Here is a 21,385-nt window from a genome sequence, read left to right on the forward strand (position 1 = left end):
CACTGGGTCAGATCTGTGTCCTTCCAACCGGAGCCGAAAACCCCTAGGTTGTTTCCTATAGAATCATAGATCAGTGTCCCTCGTGATGATGCCATGATGAATTGGCTGCAGTCCTTTCTCTTGTCTGTTGGATGGTTTGAAGAATGTCTGGCTGGTAGCTCTGTGTTATTTCAGTCTCCCGGGATGTGATCTCTGAGTCTTTTATACCCAAGGCATGTAAGCTATTTTTTGAATTACCCAGGGTCCTTCAGTCCAACATCAAGATAAGGTAAACAATGGTGATGGGATTAAGTAGCACTATTAGCATATAAGCACACATCAATAAACAAAGCTTAACACACTCAATGTACAATCACTATTACAGACTTAAGGTACCTTCCCACATAACGATATCGTTAACAATATTGTTGCTTTTTGTGACGTAGCAACGATATCGTTAAGGAAATCGTTATGTGTGACAGCGACCAACGATCAGGCCCCTGCTGGGAGATCGTTGGTCGCTGAACAAAGTCCAGAACTTTATTTCGTCGCTGGATCTCCCGTGGACATTGCTGGATCGGCGTGTGTGACACCGATCCAGCGATGTCTTCACTGGTAACCAGGGTAAACATCGGGTAACTAAGCGCAGGGCTGCGCTTAGTAACCCGATGTTTACCCTGGTTACCAGCGTAAAAGTAAAAAAAACAAACACTACATACTTACCTACCGCTGTCTGTCCCCGGCGCTGTGCTCTGCACTCCTCCTGTACTGGCTGTGAGCGTCGGTCAGCCGGAAAGCAGAGCGGTGACGTCATTTTTACATGGAGCGAGAACGATAAGTGAGTCGCCGTTACGTCACTGGATCGCTCCTGCATTGTTCTGGAGTTGCTGTGTTTGACATCTCTACAGCGACCTAAACAGCGACTCTCCAGCGATCTAGTTTAGGTCGGATCGTTGTCTAGATCGCTGCAGCGTCGCTGAGTGTGACGGTACCTTTACACAGTATGTTAGATAGTATATCAGTGGGCAAGGCTGTCTTCTTGACCCACCAGACATAAACACTTAAATTCACAAGCCAATATACAGATAAAACGCCAGTTCTTTTGGTTTTGCAAAAACATGGTTGTCTGGGATATTAAGATACAATCTGGTTTCTTCACAGTGACTATGTCATTTTTTTTTAATCGCAGCAGCAACATATTTGGCAAATGTTTCTATGGAGCATCTTATGGGGCCATAATCAACCTTTATGCAGCATCATATGGGGCACATTTTCTATGGAGCATCTTATGGGGCCATAATCAACCTTTATGCAGCGTTGTATAGGGCAAATGTATCTATGGAGCATCTTATGGGGCCATAATAAACCTTTGTGCAGCATTATGTGGGGCAAATGTTTCTATGGAGCATCTTATGGGGCCATAATCAACCTTTATGCTGCATTATATGGGGCACATTTTCTATGGAGCATCTTATGGGGCCAAAATCAACCTTTATGCATCATTTTATGGGGCAAATGTTTCTATGGAACATTTTATGGGGCCATAATCAACCTTTGTGCAGCATTATATGGGGCATATTTTTGTATGAAGCATCTTATGGGGCCCATCATAAACTTTATGGAGCATTATATGGAGCATATTTTATTATGGAGCATCTTAAGAGGCCCATCATGAACTTTATGGAGCATTACATGGGGCGCATTTTGTGTGGAGCATCTTAAGGGGCCCATCATGAACTTTATGGAGCATTATATGGGGCTCCTGATTCTAACCCAAGAAGAGGTGCGAAACCGGCTAAATAAGATTAAAATAGATAAATCTCCGGGTCCGGATGGCATACACCCACGAGTACTAAGAGAACTAAGTAATGTAATAGATAAACCATTATTTCTTATTTTTAGGGACTTTATAGCGACGGGGTCTGTTCCACAGGACTGGCGCATAGCAAATGTGGTGCCAATATTCAAAAAGGGCTCTAAAAGTGAACCTGGAAATTATAGGCCAGTAAGTCTAACCTCTATTGTTGGTAAAATATTTGAAGGGTTTCTGAGGGATGTTATTCTGGATTATCTCAATGAGAATAACTGTTTAACTCCATATCAGCATGGGTTTATGAGAAATCGCTCCTGTCAAACCAATCTAATCAGTTTTTATGAAGAGGTAAGCTATAGGCTGGACCACGGTGAGTCATTGGACGTGGTATATCTCGATTTTTCCAAAGCGTTTGATACCGTGCCGCACAAGAGGTTGGTACACAAAATGAGAATGCTTGGTCTGGGGGAAAATGTGTGTAAATGGGTTAGTAACTGGTTTAGTGATAGAAAGCAGAGGGTGGTTATAAATGGTATAGTCTCTAACTGGGTTGCTGTGACCAGTGGGGTACCGCAGGGGTCGGTATTGGGACCTGTTCTCTTCAACATATTCATTAATGATCTGGTAGAAGGTTTACACAGTAAAATATCGATATTTGCAGATGATACAAAACTATGTAAAGCAGTTAATACAGTACAAGAGAAGATAGTATTCTGCTACAGATGGATCTGGATAAGTTGGAAACTTGGGCTGAAAGGTGGCAGATGAGGTTTAACAATGATAAATGTAAGGTTATACACATGGGAAGAAGGAATCAATATCACCATTACACACTGAACGGGAAACCACTGGGTAAATCTGACAGGGAGAAGGACTTGGGGATCCTAGTTAATGATAAACTTACCTGGAGCAGCCAGTGCCAGGCAGCAGCTGCCAAGGCAAACAGGATCATGGGGTGCATTAAAAGAGGTCTGGATACACATGATGAGAGCATTATACTGCCTCTGTACAAATCCCTAGTTAGACCGCACATGGAGTACTGTGTCCAGTTTTGGGCACCGGTGCTCAGGAAGGATATAATGGAACTAGAGAGAGTACAAAGGAGGGCAACAAAATTAATAAAGGGGATGGGAGAACTACAATACCCAGATAGATTAGCGAAATTAGGATTATTTAGTCTAGAAAAAAGACAACTGAGGGGCGATCTAATAACCATGTATAAGTATATAAGGGGACAATACAAATATCTCGCTGAGGATCTGTTTATACCAAGGAAGGTGACGGGCACAAGGGGGCATTCTTTGAGTCTGGAGGAGAGAAGGTTTTTCCACCAACATAGAAGAGGATTCTTTACTGTTAGGGCAGTGAGAATCTGGAATTGCTTGCCTGAGGAGGTGGTGATGGCGAACTCAGTCGAGGGGTTCAAGAGAGGCCTGGATGTCTTCCTGGAGCAGAACAATATTGTATCATACAATTATTAGGTTCTGTAGAAGGACGTAGATCTGGGGATTTATTATGATGGAATATAGGCTGAACTGGATGGACAAATGTCTTTTTTCGGCCTTACTAACTATGTTACTATGTTAATATGGATATTCAAAAACACTTAACCTACTGATGTCTCAATTAATTTTACTTTGATTGGCATCTATTTGTATTTTTGACATCTACCAGTAGCTGCTGCATTTCCCACCCTAGGCTTATACTCGAGTCATTAAGTTTTCCAAGTTTTTTGTGGCAAAATTAGGGGTCTCGGCTTATACTCGAGTATATACGGTAATTTATACAATTGTGATTTTCTGGATTTTATTTTTGATATTCTATCTCTCAATATTAAAAGTATAGACTGTTCATGTCTTTGTCAGTGGGCAAACTTACAAAATCAGCAAGGGATCAAATACTTATTTCCCCTACTGTAAAGGCAAAAACTGGCTATAATGTCAAAGAGATAATACACCAATTTCATTTTTTATTAGAACCCAGATAAGATCTAATGTCAACCTCAGGTATACAGGTGTAGGCCTATACACACTCGTCATCATTCAGCCAACTGATATCTCTCCCAATTCCACTATATAGCCAAGAGCTGAGAGCTCCTGTGATTTCCATGAGAGAGTCACTGCCTGACTCCTACGACAGCAGTTTATTTCTAGAAAGAACAAAAGGTTCGGACATTGAAATTCCTTCCAACATCATCTGTCAGGTGAGAGTCAGGAGGCCTCCATTCACATTAGACTGTCAACCATTCCCACAAATGCAGACCCAGCTGACTTTAGTCTAATGATGTGTATAAGTTCTTGTGTATGTATTTCTAATATGAAAATGTGTATCGTAATGGCACGGATGTCTGTTTCTCACACATTGAGACTATTGTTTTCAGCATGTGGATAATGCAGAACGGCAGCACACTTCTTCGGCAATATAGTCTGAGGATTGCAGTATTAAAGGGACTCTGTCACCTGAATTTGGAGGGAACAATTTTCAGCCATAGGGGCGGGGTTTTCGGGTGTTTGATTCACCCTTTCCTTACCCACTGGCTGCATGCTGGCTGCAATATTGGATTGAAGTTTATTCTCTGACCTCCGTAGTACATGCCTGCACAAGGCAATCTTGCCTTGCGCATGCGTGTACTATGGAGGACAGAGAATGAACTTCAATCCAATATTGCAGCCAGCGGGTAAGGAAAGGGTGAATCAAACACCCGAAAACCCCGCCCCTATGGCTGAAAATTGTTCCCTCCAAATTCAGGTGACAGAGTCCCTTTAAGGCTGCCTCCCTCTTCTCAGATCTCCTCCCTTTTAGTAGAATAGGAGGTAGCAAGCTCAGATTAAACTTTCCACCTCTATTCTCCAAAGTATGATGTATACTCCTACTGTTCCAGCTGGGGACAGCAGCGCTATAGAAGATAAAATACAAAAATATACATTAAAAAAGACAGCAAATATAAAATGTAATAAGTATTTTTAATTAATACTTTTAGAAAATAGTGACCTATTTCCTTTAATTGGATATTCACTGTGCTATGAGACGATATCAAAGGGAAGGCTGAACTTTATTTTGCAGACCAGTATTTCAGAGAAACTCTTTAATCCATTATGGGTATTTTGGTAACTGTACATTCATCGAGAATAATGTTTTAGAATTTCTATCAGGGTTTTTTTTTTAGGAAACACTTCTTTTATGGGGTTTTTTTTTTCTCTTTCCCTGAAGTGTTTCCTGAATAGGTTTTGGAAGATATTTTATTCCTGAAGTGTTCTTTGCAGCCTAGTTTGAAGAGATTTAAAGAAATAACTTGTACTATATTTTCCATAAAGCATTTATAAAACTTTCCAGGAAAAAAGCTAAAAAAAATTTTCAACATAAGAACAGCAAAGTGGATTCCCCCAAGAAATCAGAAGAGTTTTTAAACTGTATTTGAGAAGGATAGAGACAGTCTGCTAAAATAAAAACTCCTAAAAAAACTCTGTCAACATAGCCTAAATCATATACTGTATGAGTGTAGGTGTGGGCTACTTGATTGGCTAAAGAGCTAGACAATCTGTGCCTACAGTAAAGATGGGTTGTTCGAAACTCTTCCACCACAAAGAGCTGGTTTCCTTGGGATGGAAGCTGACACATTAGTGAAATTTGCAATTTCTGAATAGCTCCCATTGAGGGTAAAATGATGGTGTTCGGCTTCCGATATGACTGCTTTCGACAGTAGTGAATTTACCTAAGGCTGGGGTCACACTTTCGAGTGTGATGTGAGAAACTCGCGCGAGTCTCTCGCATCAATCCCCAGCACTGCCGCCGGCACTCAATCTTACTTACCCTTCCGGGCCATGCTGTGAGTTCTGCCCTCTGCCTGCTTCATGCTGTGAACCTCATGTCCCCTGCCTGCTGTTTGCTTACTTCCTGGCTGTGTGCTTAGGGGGCTGCACCGGCACTCCTTGATTCATATAGAGACAATGTGCACCTTCCTAAGGTGTCCCCAGCCAATTGCCAAAAGGCATCAGGTTCTTAAGGCATCTCCACCCTTAGGGAGATGCCTGAGTTGCCAGGTCCTGTCCTCTTTTCTCTGGGGGCTGCATACCCAAACCCAATTCTGAGTGTCTTGTTTTCCGCCTCTCTGGGGGCTGCATACCCAGACCCGATTCTGAGTGTCTTGTTTTCTGCCTCCCTGGGGGCTGCATACCCAAGCCTGAATCCTTTGTCCACTACTTGTTCCCGTGTCCATCCTTATCTGTACTAGTCTGTTTCTTGTACCTGTTTGTATTCTTGTTGGTTTCCTTCCCTCCTCAGCTGTGTGTAGTCTTGTGTCTGCTCTGCTCTCTGCATCCTGTGGCTCTGCTCTTCGCATCCTGCAGCTCTGCTCTGCGCAACCTGCAGCTCTGCTCTGCTCCCTGCATCCTGTGCCTTTGCTCTGCTCCGCTCTCCGCATCCTGCTGCTCTGCTCTCCACATCCAGTGGCTCTGGTCTCCATGTCCTGCGGCTCTGCTCTCCGTGTCCTGCGGTTATGCTCTGCTCTCCGCATCCTGCGGTTTTGCTCTGCTCTCAGCATCATGCAGTTTTGCTCTGCTCTCGCCCCGCACCCATGGCTCTTTGTCCCTCTAATCTGTACTGGTTCCTATCTGTTCCCTTTTCCTACTCGTACCGGCTTGTGTTCCTGCCCTACCTGTTACAGTCCCGATTCCTCCAGTCTGTTCTATGTGCGCCTTCCTGCCAGAGTACTAGCCATGCCTGCCTGCCTGCCAGGGTGCCAGCCATGCCTGCCAGAGTGCCAGCCGTGCCCGCCTGCCTACCAGAGTGCCAGCCAAGCCCACCAGAGTACTAGTCGTGCCCATCTGTACTTGCACACCTGTCCCTAGTGTTGCGTCCCCCAGTGGGATCAGCTGCTACAGCCAGACACCGCTCTGGAGTGGTACCTGTTAGCTACCTGCGGCACAAGCCTGACCAAACCACTAGAGGCTCCAGTGAACACCAAGGTAACTGCTTAGTCATGCCGCTCCAGGGTAGTCTGGTTTGTGGCACAGTGAGGCCACAATCCTCGCTCACGCCACTCAGTCAGGGCACGAGCGTTACAGTGTGCTAACACTTATTTAATAGGGATCTGTTTGGTGAGCAGAGCCAAGTGATCCCAGGTCAACCAAAATAGCCAGACTACCCATCACAAACCAACAGCATTAACAGAAATTTCACTAATCTTACCTGTGTGCGTTTGTACTCTCCAGCCAAACACTCCGAGTGACAGATGCTTCCTGAGAGTTGGTAACTGGCTACACAGGATGTGCAGAAAAGAGCTCCCGATCCTTAATGCAAGTATCAAATATATATATTTGAAATATCAAAGAGACAAACAAATACCAATATTGCTTTGACTATATAATTATTTTGTATAAGAATAATAGAAGTAAGAAAATATATAGTCATTAAACTTATGTATGAAAGAGTAACTACATTTTCTTCCTGATTTTTCATATTTAACGTCACTTGAATTGCTTGAAGAATGGTGAGGCTCCAGATCTTCAAACCTCCACCAGTCATGCGATAAACCCCGAGAGCATGCAGCCCAGCACACAGGAACACACTGTTCCTGTCTGAGTGCACATACAGGCCAGAATAGGTTTTCAATAAAAAGCATAGTCTACAAAGCCTGTTCATTCAATTGAATCTGTGCTAAGATCTGCTTCCACGCTTTGGCAACAACTGTGCTCTCCTGACTGCTGAGAAGCACTCTTCAGGCAGGTCTATTTTCAAGCCTATGTTTTCTATAGAAAACCTGCTCAAGCCTATGTGTGTTATAGAATAAATTACTTGGCACTCAAGAGATAGTCTTTGCAAGATAAAACGTGAACAATTCGTTTATTAGGTGCATCCAGTTCCACATAAATTGAACGTTTTCGGTCTAATCATAAGACCTTCATCAGAAAGGTTATTGAGTACTGGATGATGTGAACAATCTGATAGGGCCCATAAGGTGCCAGCATCAGAGCAGTCCTGGGAGAGGGAGGGCGCCTGTCAGAGGGTATAGAAGGCGAGCGCTGTGGGAGGCGAACTAATCGCAGGAGCAGAAGCGCTGTAACGCCGGAGGACGCCGGCACCGTGCTGTGGAGGCTGCGAGACTCCCAGGGCTGGGAATGGCAGACCAAGATGGCGGGTGAACGCTGAACACACGCGGGTTAACCGTCACCCGGTGTGTACTGTGACGAGCTCTGTTACTTCACAGAACTCCTGTACCACAGTATATAGATATTGCACCCTGTTGGCTGTCACAGGGCACAGTGGAATTTTCGCAAGTGAGGTCACAAGACTCAGCCCCTAGGATGCGGGGGTATGAGTCTATCTAGACCCACTGCGCGCGTGTCGTTGCACTCGCAATGCCTAAACAAAGTGAGTAAATTAGCGCACTGACGGTATGCAGCGTCGCACTTGTGAACGCCACTAACCAAACACTAGTGAATTTAGCGCACAGAGTGCGCGCGGCATCGCACTGGTGTATGCCACTAACAGATGCTGGCTATTGTGTACAGTGCTGGCAATGCACTACTTGGCGCTGTGTTTTGCTCCAATCACCCAGACTCAATCACAACATGAGGGAAGGGGATAATTAGGAGCTTACACCAGATAAAAACATGCTTGCACACACACCACGATTAGGATCCTTTTATAGCCGCAGTATTCTGGGACCTTGCCAAAGGACCAATCCGAGCTGCTTGAGGACCTGGGCATGTGACCTCCGACCACCAATGAGTGGTCATCCCACGGGCATGCTCAGAAGGCAAAAAGCAGGACTTAGTCCGAGGAGTGTCTGCTCGCTGCTGACTAATGCTGGTTGCTATAGCTGGACCTGGTGAGGCAGTAGCAACCAGACGCACAGCATTAGCCTGAGCAAGAGGCTGGGACTGATGTCTCTGCTGAGCAGGATCCTCTGCAGCTGAGGAAGAATGGGTGACCGCAAAAGAGATGGCTTGAGATTCCCCCCTGTGCAGTGGCGGGAACTTGACGCCTAACAGTGTGTGCTCTTGCGTGCTGAGCTGTGCACTCCTGTTTGCAGAGCTGTGGCCTTCTCAGGGATCTATGGCATGATTGGTGGGGTCTGGGTGCAGAGAGCTCCAGGCAATTCAAGTACTTGCTAAATATGAAAAATCATGAAGACACTTTAGTTACTTGTTAGAGTGGACCTGTCACCAGAAAAAAATGCTACTAACCTGCAGATATGGGGTAATCTGCAGGTTAATATTCTTACTTACCTGCCCGGCGCCTGCTCGTAACTGAAGGCTGCAGGGATAAAATTAACTTTATTCCACCTGGCAGCATTCGGTTTCTGTCACGGGGAGCTCTGGTTCAGTCATTGCTTTGATAAATACAGAGCGGCGGTTGTAGCCATGCCCCCAGTCCTGACTGACACTGGCTCTGCATTAGGGTTGGCTGTCAGTCAGGGCTGAGGGTGCGGTTACAGCTACAGCTCTGTATAGTCAGAGTGGTGACTGAATCAGTGCTGGCGCCTCCCCCATGACTGAAATCGAATGCTGCCGGGAAGAATAAACTTAATTTTCTCCCTGCAGCATGCAGGCGTAAGGGGGTGACCAGGACAGTAGAGGAAGGTATCGGTTTACAAGCACACAGCTATAATATAGCTCTGAGATTAAGTTGATCACAGGGATTTTATTCAAGCTTCTTTTCATCACACAGAATCAATTCTCTTCATTCAATGCTCCATCAACATATATGAAAGTCTCTTTAGAGATAAATTCTCTTCACACACAGTGTCTTAACCTAAGCAAAACTGTACCTTGCTCATGCAGTGAGGCGGGGGAGGGGATGAGTCCAATGCTGTAGCTCTCTCACTTCTATCTTGAGGTAATAAAGATGCTCCTGACTGTCCTGAACGCTTCTATGATTACAGCAATCGCTTCCCAGGAAGATCTGGTCTGTACAACTTGTTTGATTTCAGTCTGACAGGAGACTCGCTAACACACACCTTCCTCTTGGATGTCCAGGACATAATAACAACGTTCCCAGTATCCCCGGGGCTGAGCTAACCATTCCCTGTCTGCCAGGGAACCTGTTGTGAATTCCGTTCTTGGGCTCCCTCCGGTGGTTGTAAATGGCACTTTTGTGAATTCTGCCCTTGGGCTCCCTCTGGTGGTTTTGAGTGGAACTGCCGCTCCTTGGGTTTAGCTTTAGCAGCTGCTTTCACTAATCGTCTCTCCTGGCTCTGCTATTTAACCTTGCTCTAGTCTTCAGCCTATGCCACTTGTCAATGTTCTCTGGCTGGATTCACATCTCTGCTTGGATTCTCCTGGTTTCCTGACCAGTTCTGCAAAGATAAGTTCTGGCTTTGCTCATTTCAGTCCACATGTTGTGGACTTATTGTTCTGTGCATTCTATTTTTGTCCAGCTTGTCATTATGGATCTTTTCTGTTAGATGGAAGCTCTGGGAAGCAGATTTAACCTCCACACCTTTAGTCAGGTGTGGAGATTTTGTAAACTCTGTGTGGATTGTTTTGTAGTTTTTATACTGACCGCACAGTATCCTTTCCTGTCCTATCTATCAAGCTAGACTGGCCTCCTATGCTAAAATCTGATTTCATCTCTGCGTATGTTATTTTCCCCTCCTCTCACCGTCAATATTTGTGGGGGGCTATCTTTCCTTTGGGGATTTTCTCTGAGGCAAGATAGGTTTCCTGTTTCCATCTTTAGGGGAAGTTAGATCTTAGGCTGTGCCGAGGGGTCTAGGGAGCGTCAGGTACCCCCCACGGCTATTTCTAGTTGCGCTGCTAGGTTCAGGGTCTGCGGTCAGTAGAGATACCATCTCCTTCAGAGCTTGTCTCATGTTGTTCCTAAACCACCAGATCATAACAGTACAAGTGGCCAAAAATGAATTAAATGTATCTCAAAAGAAGGAAAAGAAAGTTCTGAACCATTTTTTTTTCTGTGCTCTGGTTTGCCTCTTTTTTCCTCTTGATATCTGGGTGGTGCAGGATATATGCTCTGGCATGGATGTTCAGGGTTTGTTTTCTGGTGTGGATCAACTGGCTGCAAGAGTACAGAGTATCCAGGACTATGTTGTCCAGACTCCGGCTTTAGAGCCCAGAATTCCTACTCCAGATTTGTTCTTTGGGGACAGATCCAAGTTTTTGAACTTTAAAAATAACTGCAAATTGTTTTTTGCTTTGAAACCCCGTTCTTCAGGTGATCCCATTCAGCAGGTGAAAATCATCATATCCTTGCTGCGTGGTGATCCGCAAGACTGGGCTTTTTCTCTTGAAACAGGGAATCCGGCATTATTGAATGTAGACGCATTTTTTCAAGCGCTCGGATTATTGTATGACGAACCTAACTCTGTAGAGCATGCTGAGAAAACACTGTTGGCCCTGTGTCAAGGTCAGGAAGCGGCAGAGTTATACTGCCAGAAATTTAGAAAATAGTCTGTGCTCACTAAATGGAATGAAGAGGCTCTGGCTGCTATTTTCAGAAAAGGTCTTTCTGAAACCCTTAAAGATGTTATGGTGGGCTTTCCTACGTCTGCCGGTTTGAACGAATCTATGTCTCTAGCCATTCAGATTGATCGGCGTCTGCGCGAGCGCAAAGCTGTGCACCATATGGCAGTATCCTCTGAGCATAGTCCTGAACCTATGCAATGTGATGGGATTTTGACTAGAATAGAACGGCAGGAATTCAGACGTCAGAATAGGCTGTGTTTTTACTGTGGTGACTCGGCTCATGTTATCTCTGATTGCCCTAAGCGTACTAAAGGCCCCTTCACATTAAGCGACGCTGCAGCGATACCGACAACGATCCGGATCGCTGCAGCGTCGCTGTTTGGTCGCTGGAGAGCTGTCACACAGACCGCTCTCCAGCGACCAACGATGCCGGTAACCAGGGTAAACATCGGGTAACTAAGCGCAGGGCCGCGCTTAGTAACCCGATGTTTACCCTGGTTACCATCCTAAAAGTAAAAAAAAAAAACAGTACATACTTACCTACTGCTGTCTGTCCTCCAGCGCTGTGCTCTGCACTCCTCCTGTACTGTCTGTGAGCACAGCGGCCGGAAAGCAGAGCGGTGACGTCACCGCTCTGCTTTCCGGCTGACCGACGCTCACAGCCAGTACAGGAGGAGAGCAGAGCACAGCGCTGGAGGACAGACAGCGGTAGGTAAGTATGTAGTGTTTGTTTTTTTTACTTTTAGGATGGTAACCAGGGTAAACATCGGGTTACTAAGCGCGGCCCTGCGCTTAGTTACCCGATGTTTACCCTAGTTACCAGTGAAGACATCGCTGGATCGGTGTCACACACGCCGATCCAGCGATGTCAGCAGGAGTCCAGCGACGAAATAAAGTTCTGGACTTTCCTCAGCGACCAACGATCTCCCAGCAGGGGCCTGATCGTTGGTCGCTGTCACACATAACGATTTCATTAACGATATCGTTGCTACGTCACAAAAAGCAACGATATCGTTAACAATATCGTTATGTGTGAAGGTACCTTTAGAGAGTCGCTAGGTCTGTTACCATTAGTACGATACAGCCTAAATTTCTCTTATCTGTGACCCTGATTTGCTCATTGTCGTCCTTTTCTGTCATGGCATTTGTGGATTCAGGCGCTGCCCTGAACTTAATGGACTTAGAATTCGTCAGGCGCTGTGGTTTTTCCTTGCAGCCTTTGCAGAGCCCTATTCCTTTGAGGGGCATTGATGCTACACCCTTGGCTAAGGATAAACCTCAGTACTGGACACAGATGACTATGTACATGGCTCCTGCACATCAGGAAGATTGCCGTTTTCTGGTGTTGCATAACCTGCATGATGTTGTTGTGCTGGGATTTCCATGGTTACAGGAACATAATCCAGTGCTGGATTGGAAAACTATGTCTGTGACTAGTTGGGGTTGTCAAGGGGTACATAGTGACGTTCCTTTGATGTCAATTTCCTCTTCCCCCTCTTCTGAGGTCCCTGAGTTTTTGTCAGATTTCCAGGATGTATTTGATGAGCCCAAGTCCAGTTCCCTTCCTCCACATAGGGACTGTGATTGTGCTATTAACTTGATTCCTGGTTGTAAGTTCCCTAAGGGCCGACTTTTCAATCTGTCTGTGCCAGAGCATGCCGCCATGCGGAGCTATGTTAAGGAATCTTTGGAGAAAGGGCATATTCGGCCCTCTTCGTCACCATTGGGAGCGGGTTTCTTTTTTGTTGCTAAGAAGGATGGCTCCTTGAGACCCTGTATTGATTATCGTCTTCTTAATAAGATCACGGTCAAATTCCAATACCCCTTGCCTTTGCTTACTGATTTGTTTGCTCAGATTAAGGGGGCTAGTTGGTTTACTAAGATTGACCTCCGAGGGGCATATAATCTTGTTCGTATTAAACAGGGTGACGAATGGAAAACTGCATTTAATACGCCCGAAGGCCATTTTGAATACCTTGTGATGCCATTTGGGCTCTCTAATGCTCCATCTGTGTTCCAGTCTTTCATGCATGATATTTTCCGCAATTATCTTGATAAATTCATGGTCGTATATTTGGATGATATTTTGATTTTTTCCAATGATTGGGAGTCTCATGTGAAGCAGGTCAGGATGGTGTTCCAGATCCTTCGTGATAATGCTTTATTTGTGAAAGGGTCTAAGTGCCTATTCGGAGTTCAGAAGGTCTCTTTTTTGGGTTTTGTTTTTTCTCCCTCGTCTATAGAGATGGATCCTGTTAAGGTCCAAGCTATTCATGACTGGATCCAACCCACATCTGTGAAGGGTCTTCAAAAATTTTTGGGCTTTGCTAATTTCTATCGCCGTTTCATTGCCAACTTTTCCAGTGTGGTTAAGCCCCTTACTGATTTGCCGAAGAAGGGCGCTGATGTGACGAATTGGTCCTCTGAGGCTGTTGAGGCCTTTCAAGAGCTTAAACGCCGATTTACTTCTGCCCCTGTGTTGCGTCAACCGGATGTTTCTCTTACTTTTCAGGTTGAGGTCGACGCTTCTGAGATTGGGGCAGGGGCCGTCTTGTCTCAGAGGGAGTCTGATGGTTCTTTGATGAAACCGTGTGCTTTTTTTTCCAGAAAGTTTTCGCCTGCGGAACGCAATTATGATGTCGGCAATCGGGAGTTGTTGGCTATGAAGTGGGCATTTGAGGAGTGGTGACATTGGCTTGAGGGAGCTAAACACCGTGTTGTGGTCCTGACCGATCATAAGAATCTGATTTACCTCGAGTCGGCCAAGCGGCTGAATCCTAGACAGGCTCGATGTTCCCTGTTTTTCTCCCGTTTTGATTTTGTGGTCTCGTATCTTCCGGGATCTAAGAATGTTAAGGCTGATGCCCTCTCTAGGAGTTTTTCGCCTGATTCTCCTGGAGTCCTTGAGCCGGTTGGCATTCTTAAGGAGGGGGTGATTCTTTCTGCTATCTCCCCTGATTTGCGCCGTGTGCTTCAGGAATTTCAGGCTGATAGGCCTGACCGCTGTCCTGTGGGGAAGCTGTTTGTTCCTGATAGATGGACAAGTAAGGTAATTTCTGAGGTTCATTGTTCAGTGTTGGCCGGTCATCCTGGGATTTTTGGTACCAGAGATTTGCTTGCTAGGTCCTTTTGATGGCTTGGATTTTATTTCGGATCTTCCTGTTTCCCAGAAGATGTCTGTTATCTGGGTTGTTTGTGACCGGTTCTCTAAAATGGTCCATTTGGTACCTTTGCCTAAGTTGCCTTCCTCCTCAGATCTGGTTCCATTGTTTTTTCAGCATGTGGTTCGTTTGCATGGCATTCCAGAGAATATTGTGTCTGACAGAGGTTCTCAGTTTGTCTCTAGATTTTGGCGGGCCTTTTGTGCTAGGATGGGCATTGATTTGTCTTTTTCTTCGGCGTTTCATCCTCAGACTAATGGACAAACTGAGCGAACTAATCAGACCTTGGAGACCTATTTGAGATGCTTTGTGTCTGCTGATCAGGATGATTGGGTGTCTTTCTTGCCGTTGGCCGAGTTTGCCCTTAATAATCGGGCTAGTTCGGCTACTTTGGTTTCACCTTTCTTTTGTAATTTTGGTTTTCATCCTCGTTTTTCTTCTGGGCAGGTTGAGCCTTCTGATTGTCCTGGTGTTGATTCTGTGGTAGACAGGCTGCAGCAGATTTGGACTCATGTGGTGGACAATTTGACGTTGTCTCAGGAAAGGGCTCAACGTTTTGCTAACCGCCGTCGGCGTGTTGGTCCCTGGCTTCGTGTGGGGGATTTGGTTTGGTTGTCTTCTCGTCATGTTCCTATGAAGGTTTCTTCTCCTAAGTTTAAGCCTCGGTTTATTGGTCCTTATAAAATTTCTGAAATTATTAATCCGGTCTCTTTTCGTTTGGCTCTTCCAGCCTCTTTTGCCATTCATAATGTTTTCCATAGATCTTTGTTGCGGAGATATGTGGTGCCCGTTGTTCCCTCGGTTGACCCTCCTGCCCCGGTGTTGGTTGAGGGAGAGTTGGAATATGAGGTTGAGAAGATTTTGGATTCTCGTTTTTCGAGGCGGAGGCTCCAGTATCTTGTCAAGTGGAAGGGTTATGGCCAGGAGGATAATTCTTGGGTTGTTGCCTCCGATGTCCATGCTACCGATTTGGTTCGTGCTTTTCACTTGGCTCATCCTGATCGGCCTGGGCGCTCTGGTGAGGGTTCGGTGACCCCTCCTCAAGGGGGGGTAATGTTGTGAATTCCGTTCTTGGGCTCCCTCCGGTGGTTGTAAATGGCACTTTTGTGAATTCTGCCCTTGGGCTCCCTCTGGTGGTTTTGAGTGGAACTGCCGCTCCTTGGGTTTAGCTTTAGCAGCTGCTTTCACTAATCGTCTCTCCTGGCTCTGCTATTTAATCTGGCTCTAGTCTTCAGCCTATGCCACTTGTCAATGCTCTCTGGCTGGATTCACATCTCTGCTTGGATTCTCCTGGTTTTTTGACCAGTTCTGCAAAGATAAGTTCTGGCTTTGCTCATTTCAGCCCACATGTTGTGGACTTATTGTTCTGTGCATTCTATTTTTGTCCAGCTTGTCATTATGGATTTTTTCTGTTAGCTGGAAGCTCTGGGAAGCAGATTTACCCTCCACACCTTTAGTCAGGTGTGGAGATTTTGTAAACTCTGTGTGGATTGTTTTGTAGTTTTTATACTGACCGCACAGTATCCTTTCCTGACCTATCTATCAAGCTAGACTGGCCTCCTATGCTAAAATCTGATTTCATCTCTGCGTATGTTATTTTCCCCTCCTCTCACCGTCAATATTTGTGGGGGGCTATCTTTCCTTTGGGGATTTTCTCTGAGGCAAGATAGGTTTCCTGTTTCCATCTTTAGGGGAAGTTAGATCTTAGGCTGTGCCGAGGGGTCTAGGGAGCGTCAGGTACCCCCCATGGCTATTTCTAGTTGCGCTGCTAGGTTCAGGGTCTGCGGTCAGTACAGATACCCCCTCCTTCAGAGCTTGTCTCATGTTGTTCCTAAACCACCAGATCATAACAGGAACCCCTGTAGTTGCTGTCTACACCAGACACAAGTACATATCGTTCTTGCGGCATGAGGATACACCAGAAGTCTTGCAGAGATCACTGTGAGGTGCGGGGCCTGTGGCCCGGAATGGGCATTGGAACGTTTGTACCATTCTCCTCACTGCGGAAGAGGTCTGACTGGAAAAGGCGAGAGGGAACAGTGATGAGTGTTGGAGAAGTTGCATTGTCGGATGGGGAGTCCCTAGGACCAGCAGAGTGTGTTGTGATAGGGACAGTCCGAGTGGGACAGAGACTGTGTCTCAATATGTTCTGTGTGAACGGAAACACAATTGCAGGCTGCTGTGCCATGTACCGTATAATGCATATTACTACTGTATCTGAACTGACCAGAAAAATGAACTTTGTTGAAAATAATCAAGTGTCTCCTGATGTATGTGTGTGACTGATCCCGGACCCATGGACCTGGAGTTCTTAGGCCTGAACATGAGTACACAGCACAACATAGAGGGAAAGAGGCACTGTATGTTAGTGGGGTGTCAGGGTGAAGATAAGCAGCAGCAGGCCCACAGCACCATCCCTGAGCCTTGCTTCACAGGTGCCGGGCAGGTTATTAACCTCATATCTGCAGGTCAATAGCGTTTTTTCTGGTGACAGGTTCTCTAAGCATTTTTACGATATTTCAAAGGTTATAAATAAGTAAACACGCAAAACATAGATTTATGGGGTTTGTTCAGCCTTAGGGTACAAGTCTGCATTCTAATGTGACTGCAGACTTGTGAATCTTCACAGCATGCACACTGCTCCCTGTTAGGATTCTCCGGTGCTGGCTCTTGGAGGTGACCAAAAGTGTGCGATGTGCATTCATGCGGTCACATGCTGATTAGACAAGCGCAGCCTCGATCAATGCAAGTGTATTGAATGTGGCCAGAAGTAGTTAGATTGTGGCCGGAAGTTTGAAAATTGGTTCTGGCACCAGAGAATCCTCACAGTGCACAGTGAGTGCGCTGTGAGGATTCACTAGTCTGCAGTCACATACAGTGACTGCAGACTTTTACTGACTGCATATTTGTAATGCCATACAACCCCAATAAGCAAAAACGACTCAAGCTGCTCTGGTCCAACATTCAGTCTGGACCTATGATGATAGATGCCATGGAGGAATGGACAGGGTGCCAGTCCAGTGCGGCTGAAATCTTTTTACTTAACCCTGGTAATAAACAGCACATGGAAAATAGTCAAGTGGCTGTCCTGTACTAAATAATTGATGACCTAACCATAGTATTGCTGTCATCTGCAGATTATCTAATACTCACTTGATACCTATTTAGTAGCTGACTTAAAGGGGTATTTCAGTAACAAGAAGTAAATACTTACACACAGGTCCAAAGAGACGCCACCAATTGCTTGAACAGGATAAACACAGAAGCGTGTGAATACACCCTTGTGAGCTAACTTGACTATCTCCGGCATTTGTATAGAAAATGGATGGAGTGGCAGTCAAATATGCGCATTGCTGGTTAGGGAATAGTAGTTCCCAGTTCTGGCAATCAGTGGGTGTCTCAGCGGTCGGACGCCCACTGATATAGAAATTATTATTACTCATCCATTTCTTGCTACCGAAATACCCATTTAAGGACTTGGCTTAGGACTTCATCCATGAGATGATACATTTAGGGATCACTCACACGAGCTTTTTCATCAGACGAGTGCTATCCAATGTTTTATCTAATAGCACTCAGCCCAATGTTATACTATGATCAGTGCAGATCTGCAGGTTTATCTCATACCAATTTAGCATGAGAATGAAATTGCATCACGCTGCGAGTGGCTCTGCAAATTGGACCACGCGCACCCATACAAGTCTATGGGTGCGTGTAAAACATCAGACTGCACTCAGAAGTGCAGTCCAATTTACGTGGACAAAGACAATGGCGAAGATGTAGAAACTAAAGGGAATCTGTCAGCAGATTTGTGTTACCTCATCTGAGAGCATCATGATGTAGGCAAAGAGACCCTGAATCCAATGATGTTTCACTTAGATTACTCGGTGCAACAGTTCTGGCACAATCAGAGTTTTTAGATTTAGTATGAAGCAGAGCTGAAAAAGTTAACCCTGCCCACACTAGGCTCCGTGTATACAATGTCTATAGACAGTAAGCTGCCTATCACAGGAGGGGGAGTGTCGGTCCGGGAAACACCTGCTGCTGTGTCCAAGCAATGATAATCTCCTGGTGCTAAAACACTCACGGCAAGTGAGGACAGGACAGAGGTTGATAAGAGAGGCATCACTTCCGACAAGCCTACAGCCTGCAGTGATCCTCAACCTACTGAACAGCCGCACAGCCAGCTCTTCCCTCTCCTAGTGTATCCTCACCCACCCCCTGCAGACTGTGAGCCCTCGCGGGCAGGGTCCTCCCTCCTTATGTACTCGTGTGCCTTGTTATCTGCTCATGTTTAATGTATTTGTCTATATTTGCCCCGTATTCACATGTAAAGCGCCATGGAATAAATGGCGCTATAAAAATGTATAATAATAATAATAATAAAATAATAATAATAAAATCTGTGTTTTAAGCATGCTGTCTTCAGATTACATAGCAAAATCTGCAGATTCCTTTTAAGTTCTCTGTCTCCTTCTTACCTGTGATACGATTCTTCATGTGAGAGAATCGGATTACAGTAAACTGACACTTTTTCGAACTCTGACCCCAGCCTTAGGCCAGGGTCACACTTGCTCCAGTCCTGAGTGCCGGCGGCAGTGCCGGTCATTGATGCGAGAGACTCGTGCAAGTTTCTCACATCACACTCGCAAGTGTGACCCCGGCCTTAGCGTGAGGAAGAGTGGTGAAACAGTAAATGAGCTCCTCTCTTGATAGATTCGGGTGGGTTACTGTACCGGAGCCTGCCTCTTGGATTCTCACCCAGTGGGCAATACATTTTCCAATTTCCATTTTCCCATGTGAAATCTGAGAATGGGGTTATTGTTATTACTTACGACTGCAGGTCCTGCAGGTTGGATGGCATCGTCCACATTCTCGTTTTACATGGTCCTCATAGTAGAATTCAGGACAGGAGCTAAAACACTGTTTTTTAGCTCTCATAAGGAAAAAGTTGTTGTGGCAGGAGAGACAATCAGAGAAGTTGGGACCGTCACATTCCCTGCACGTCTTGTGACATTTCTGACATGACATAGTGGAGTTATCAGCAAAATATCTGGAAGATAAACACGAAAAATAAAAAGTTACTCCCTACGGCCACAGAAATTAGGTACGTGATGGCAAAGCTTTGCAATTATGGTGCTAAAAATGTAGGTAGATGGTGAATGGAGTATATGCGATTGGTCTTACATTACATTGGGTGGACAACAACCACAATTGTCCATCATAGCTAAGCGATCAGACTCAAAATATGGCATTTACAGAAAAAAAACTCAAAACATTAGTAAATGAGTTGCCATCATTGGCCACATGAAAACGCAAGAATCTAGAAGCAAAACCAAATAGAACTAAGGAAAAAAGTATCAACCCTTTAGTGGCCACCAGCGTACCTGTCACTATGTGGAGCGGGATCAGAAACTGAAGCTGCTACGTGCCGCTTGAAAAGCAATTTTGTTACGTAGCCACCACCCGACAGTAAGTGATGCAATTGCAGCTAGCCACTTACATGCCGCTGATAAGTGTGACAGTGGCACTTAAATTCTTCAAGATAGCAGAATACATTTCCGACTGTTATCAGCCAGTTATTTTGCCATGGTATTACACCTAGAAACCTTGCTGGGATTTATTGGAAATAGTGTACTGTATTGGTGATCAAGAGATCGCCGATTCAAGACTACTAAGGTAACTCATTTAGTAAAATAATATATACCGGTACTTTTTTTTTTTTTTTACAAATTTCCAAATTTATTTACAACACTTAAATAGAAAAAGAAGAGAACAAAAAAGCAGTTTCGTACCAACGCAATCATAATGACAATGTTTCCAGGTGAATTTTACTGCAAAATGAATACCATAAAAAAAAACACACAATCACAGAATTTTTTCTATTCTTTCAGTACAGTACATGGTAAAATGAATGGTATCATTCAGAACTGTAACTTGTCCTGGAAAAAAGGGAGTGAGCAACTGAAAACCAAAGCAGACATGGAGCTTAACCCCTCTGTGACCTTAGACGTACTATCCCGTCGAGGTGCCCTGGGCTTATCTGACCCTGGACGGGATAGTACGTCATAGCCGATCGGCCGCGCTCCCGGGGGGAGCGCGGCCGATCGCGGCCGGGTGTCAGCTGCTTATCGCAGCTGACATCCGGCACTATGTGCCAGGAGCGGTCACGGACCGCCCCCGGCACATTAACCCCTGGCACACCGCGATCAAAGATGATCGCGATGTGCCGGCGGTGCAGGGAAGCACCGCGCAGGGAGGGGGCTCCCTGCGGGCTTCCCTGAGCCCCCCGCAGCAACGCGATGTGATCGCGTTGCTGCGAGGGTCTCCTCACCTCCCTCCCTGCTCGAGCCCCGGATCCAAGATGGCCGCGGATCCGGGTCCTGCAGGGAGGGAGGTGGCTTCACAGAGCCTGCTCAGAGCAGGCACTGTGAAGCCTGCAGCGCTGCATGTCAGATCAGTGATCTGACAGAGTGCTGTGCAAACTGTCAGATCACTGATCTGTGATGTCCCCCCCTGGGACAAAGTAAAAAAGTAAAAAAAAAATTTTCCAAATGTGTAAAAAAAATAAAAAAAAATATTCCAAAATAATGAAAAAAAAAAAAATATTATTCCCATAAATACATTTCTTCATCTAAATAAAAAAAAAAAACCAATAAAAGTACACATATTTAGTATCGCCGCGTCCGTAACGACCCGACCTATAAAACTGTCCCACTAGTTAACCCCTTCAGTAAACACCGTAAGAAAAAAAAAAAAAAACGAGGCAAAAAACAACGCTTTATTATCATACCGCCGAACAAAAAGTGGAATAACACGCGATCAAAAGGACAGATATAAATAACCATGGTACCGCTGAAAGCGTCATATTGTCCCGCAAAAAAAGAGCCGCCATACAGCATCATCAGCAAAAAAATAAAAAAGTTATAGTCCTGAGAATAAAGCGATGCAAAAATAATTATTTTTTCTGTAAAATAGTTTTTATCGTATAAAAGCACCAAACCATA

General features: G+C 45.2%; 1 protein-coding gene across 1 annotated transcript in view; it reads right to left on the bottom strand.

The window, feature by feature from the left end:
- The window catches only part of PCSK5 (proprotein convertase subtilisin/kexin type 5), a 748,165-nt gene that overhangs the window by 11,550 nt on the left and 715,230 nt on the right, over positions 1 to 21,385 (bottom strand). Inside the window, exons 34-35 of the mRNA XM_069763164.1 lie at positions 19,214 to 19,431; positions 6,980 to 7,080 (exon numbers count right to left, since the gene is read on the bottom strand). Of these exons, the coding sequence (XP_069619265.1) occupies positions 6,980 to 7,080; positions 19,214 to 19,431 (319 nt within the window). The remainder of the gene's footprint in view (positions 1 to 6,979; positions 7,081 to 19,213; positions 19,432 to 21,385) is intronic.

The sequence above is a fragment of the Ranitomeya imitator genome, chromosome 1, assembly GCF_032444005.1.
Source record: "Ranitomeya imitator isolate aRanImi1 chromosome 1, aRanImi1.pri, whole genome shotgun sequence".
NCBI lineage: Eukaryota > Metazoa > Chordata > Amphibia > Anura > Dendrobatidae > Ranitomeya > Ranitomeya imitator.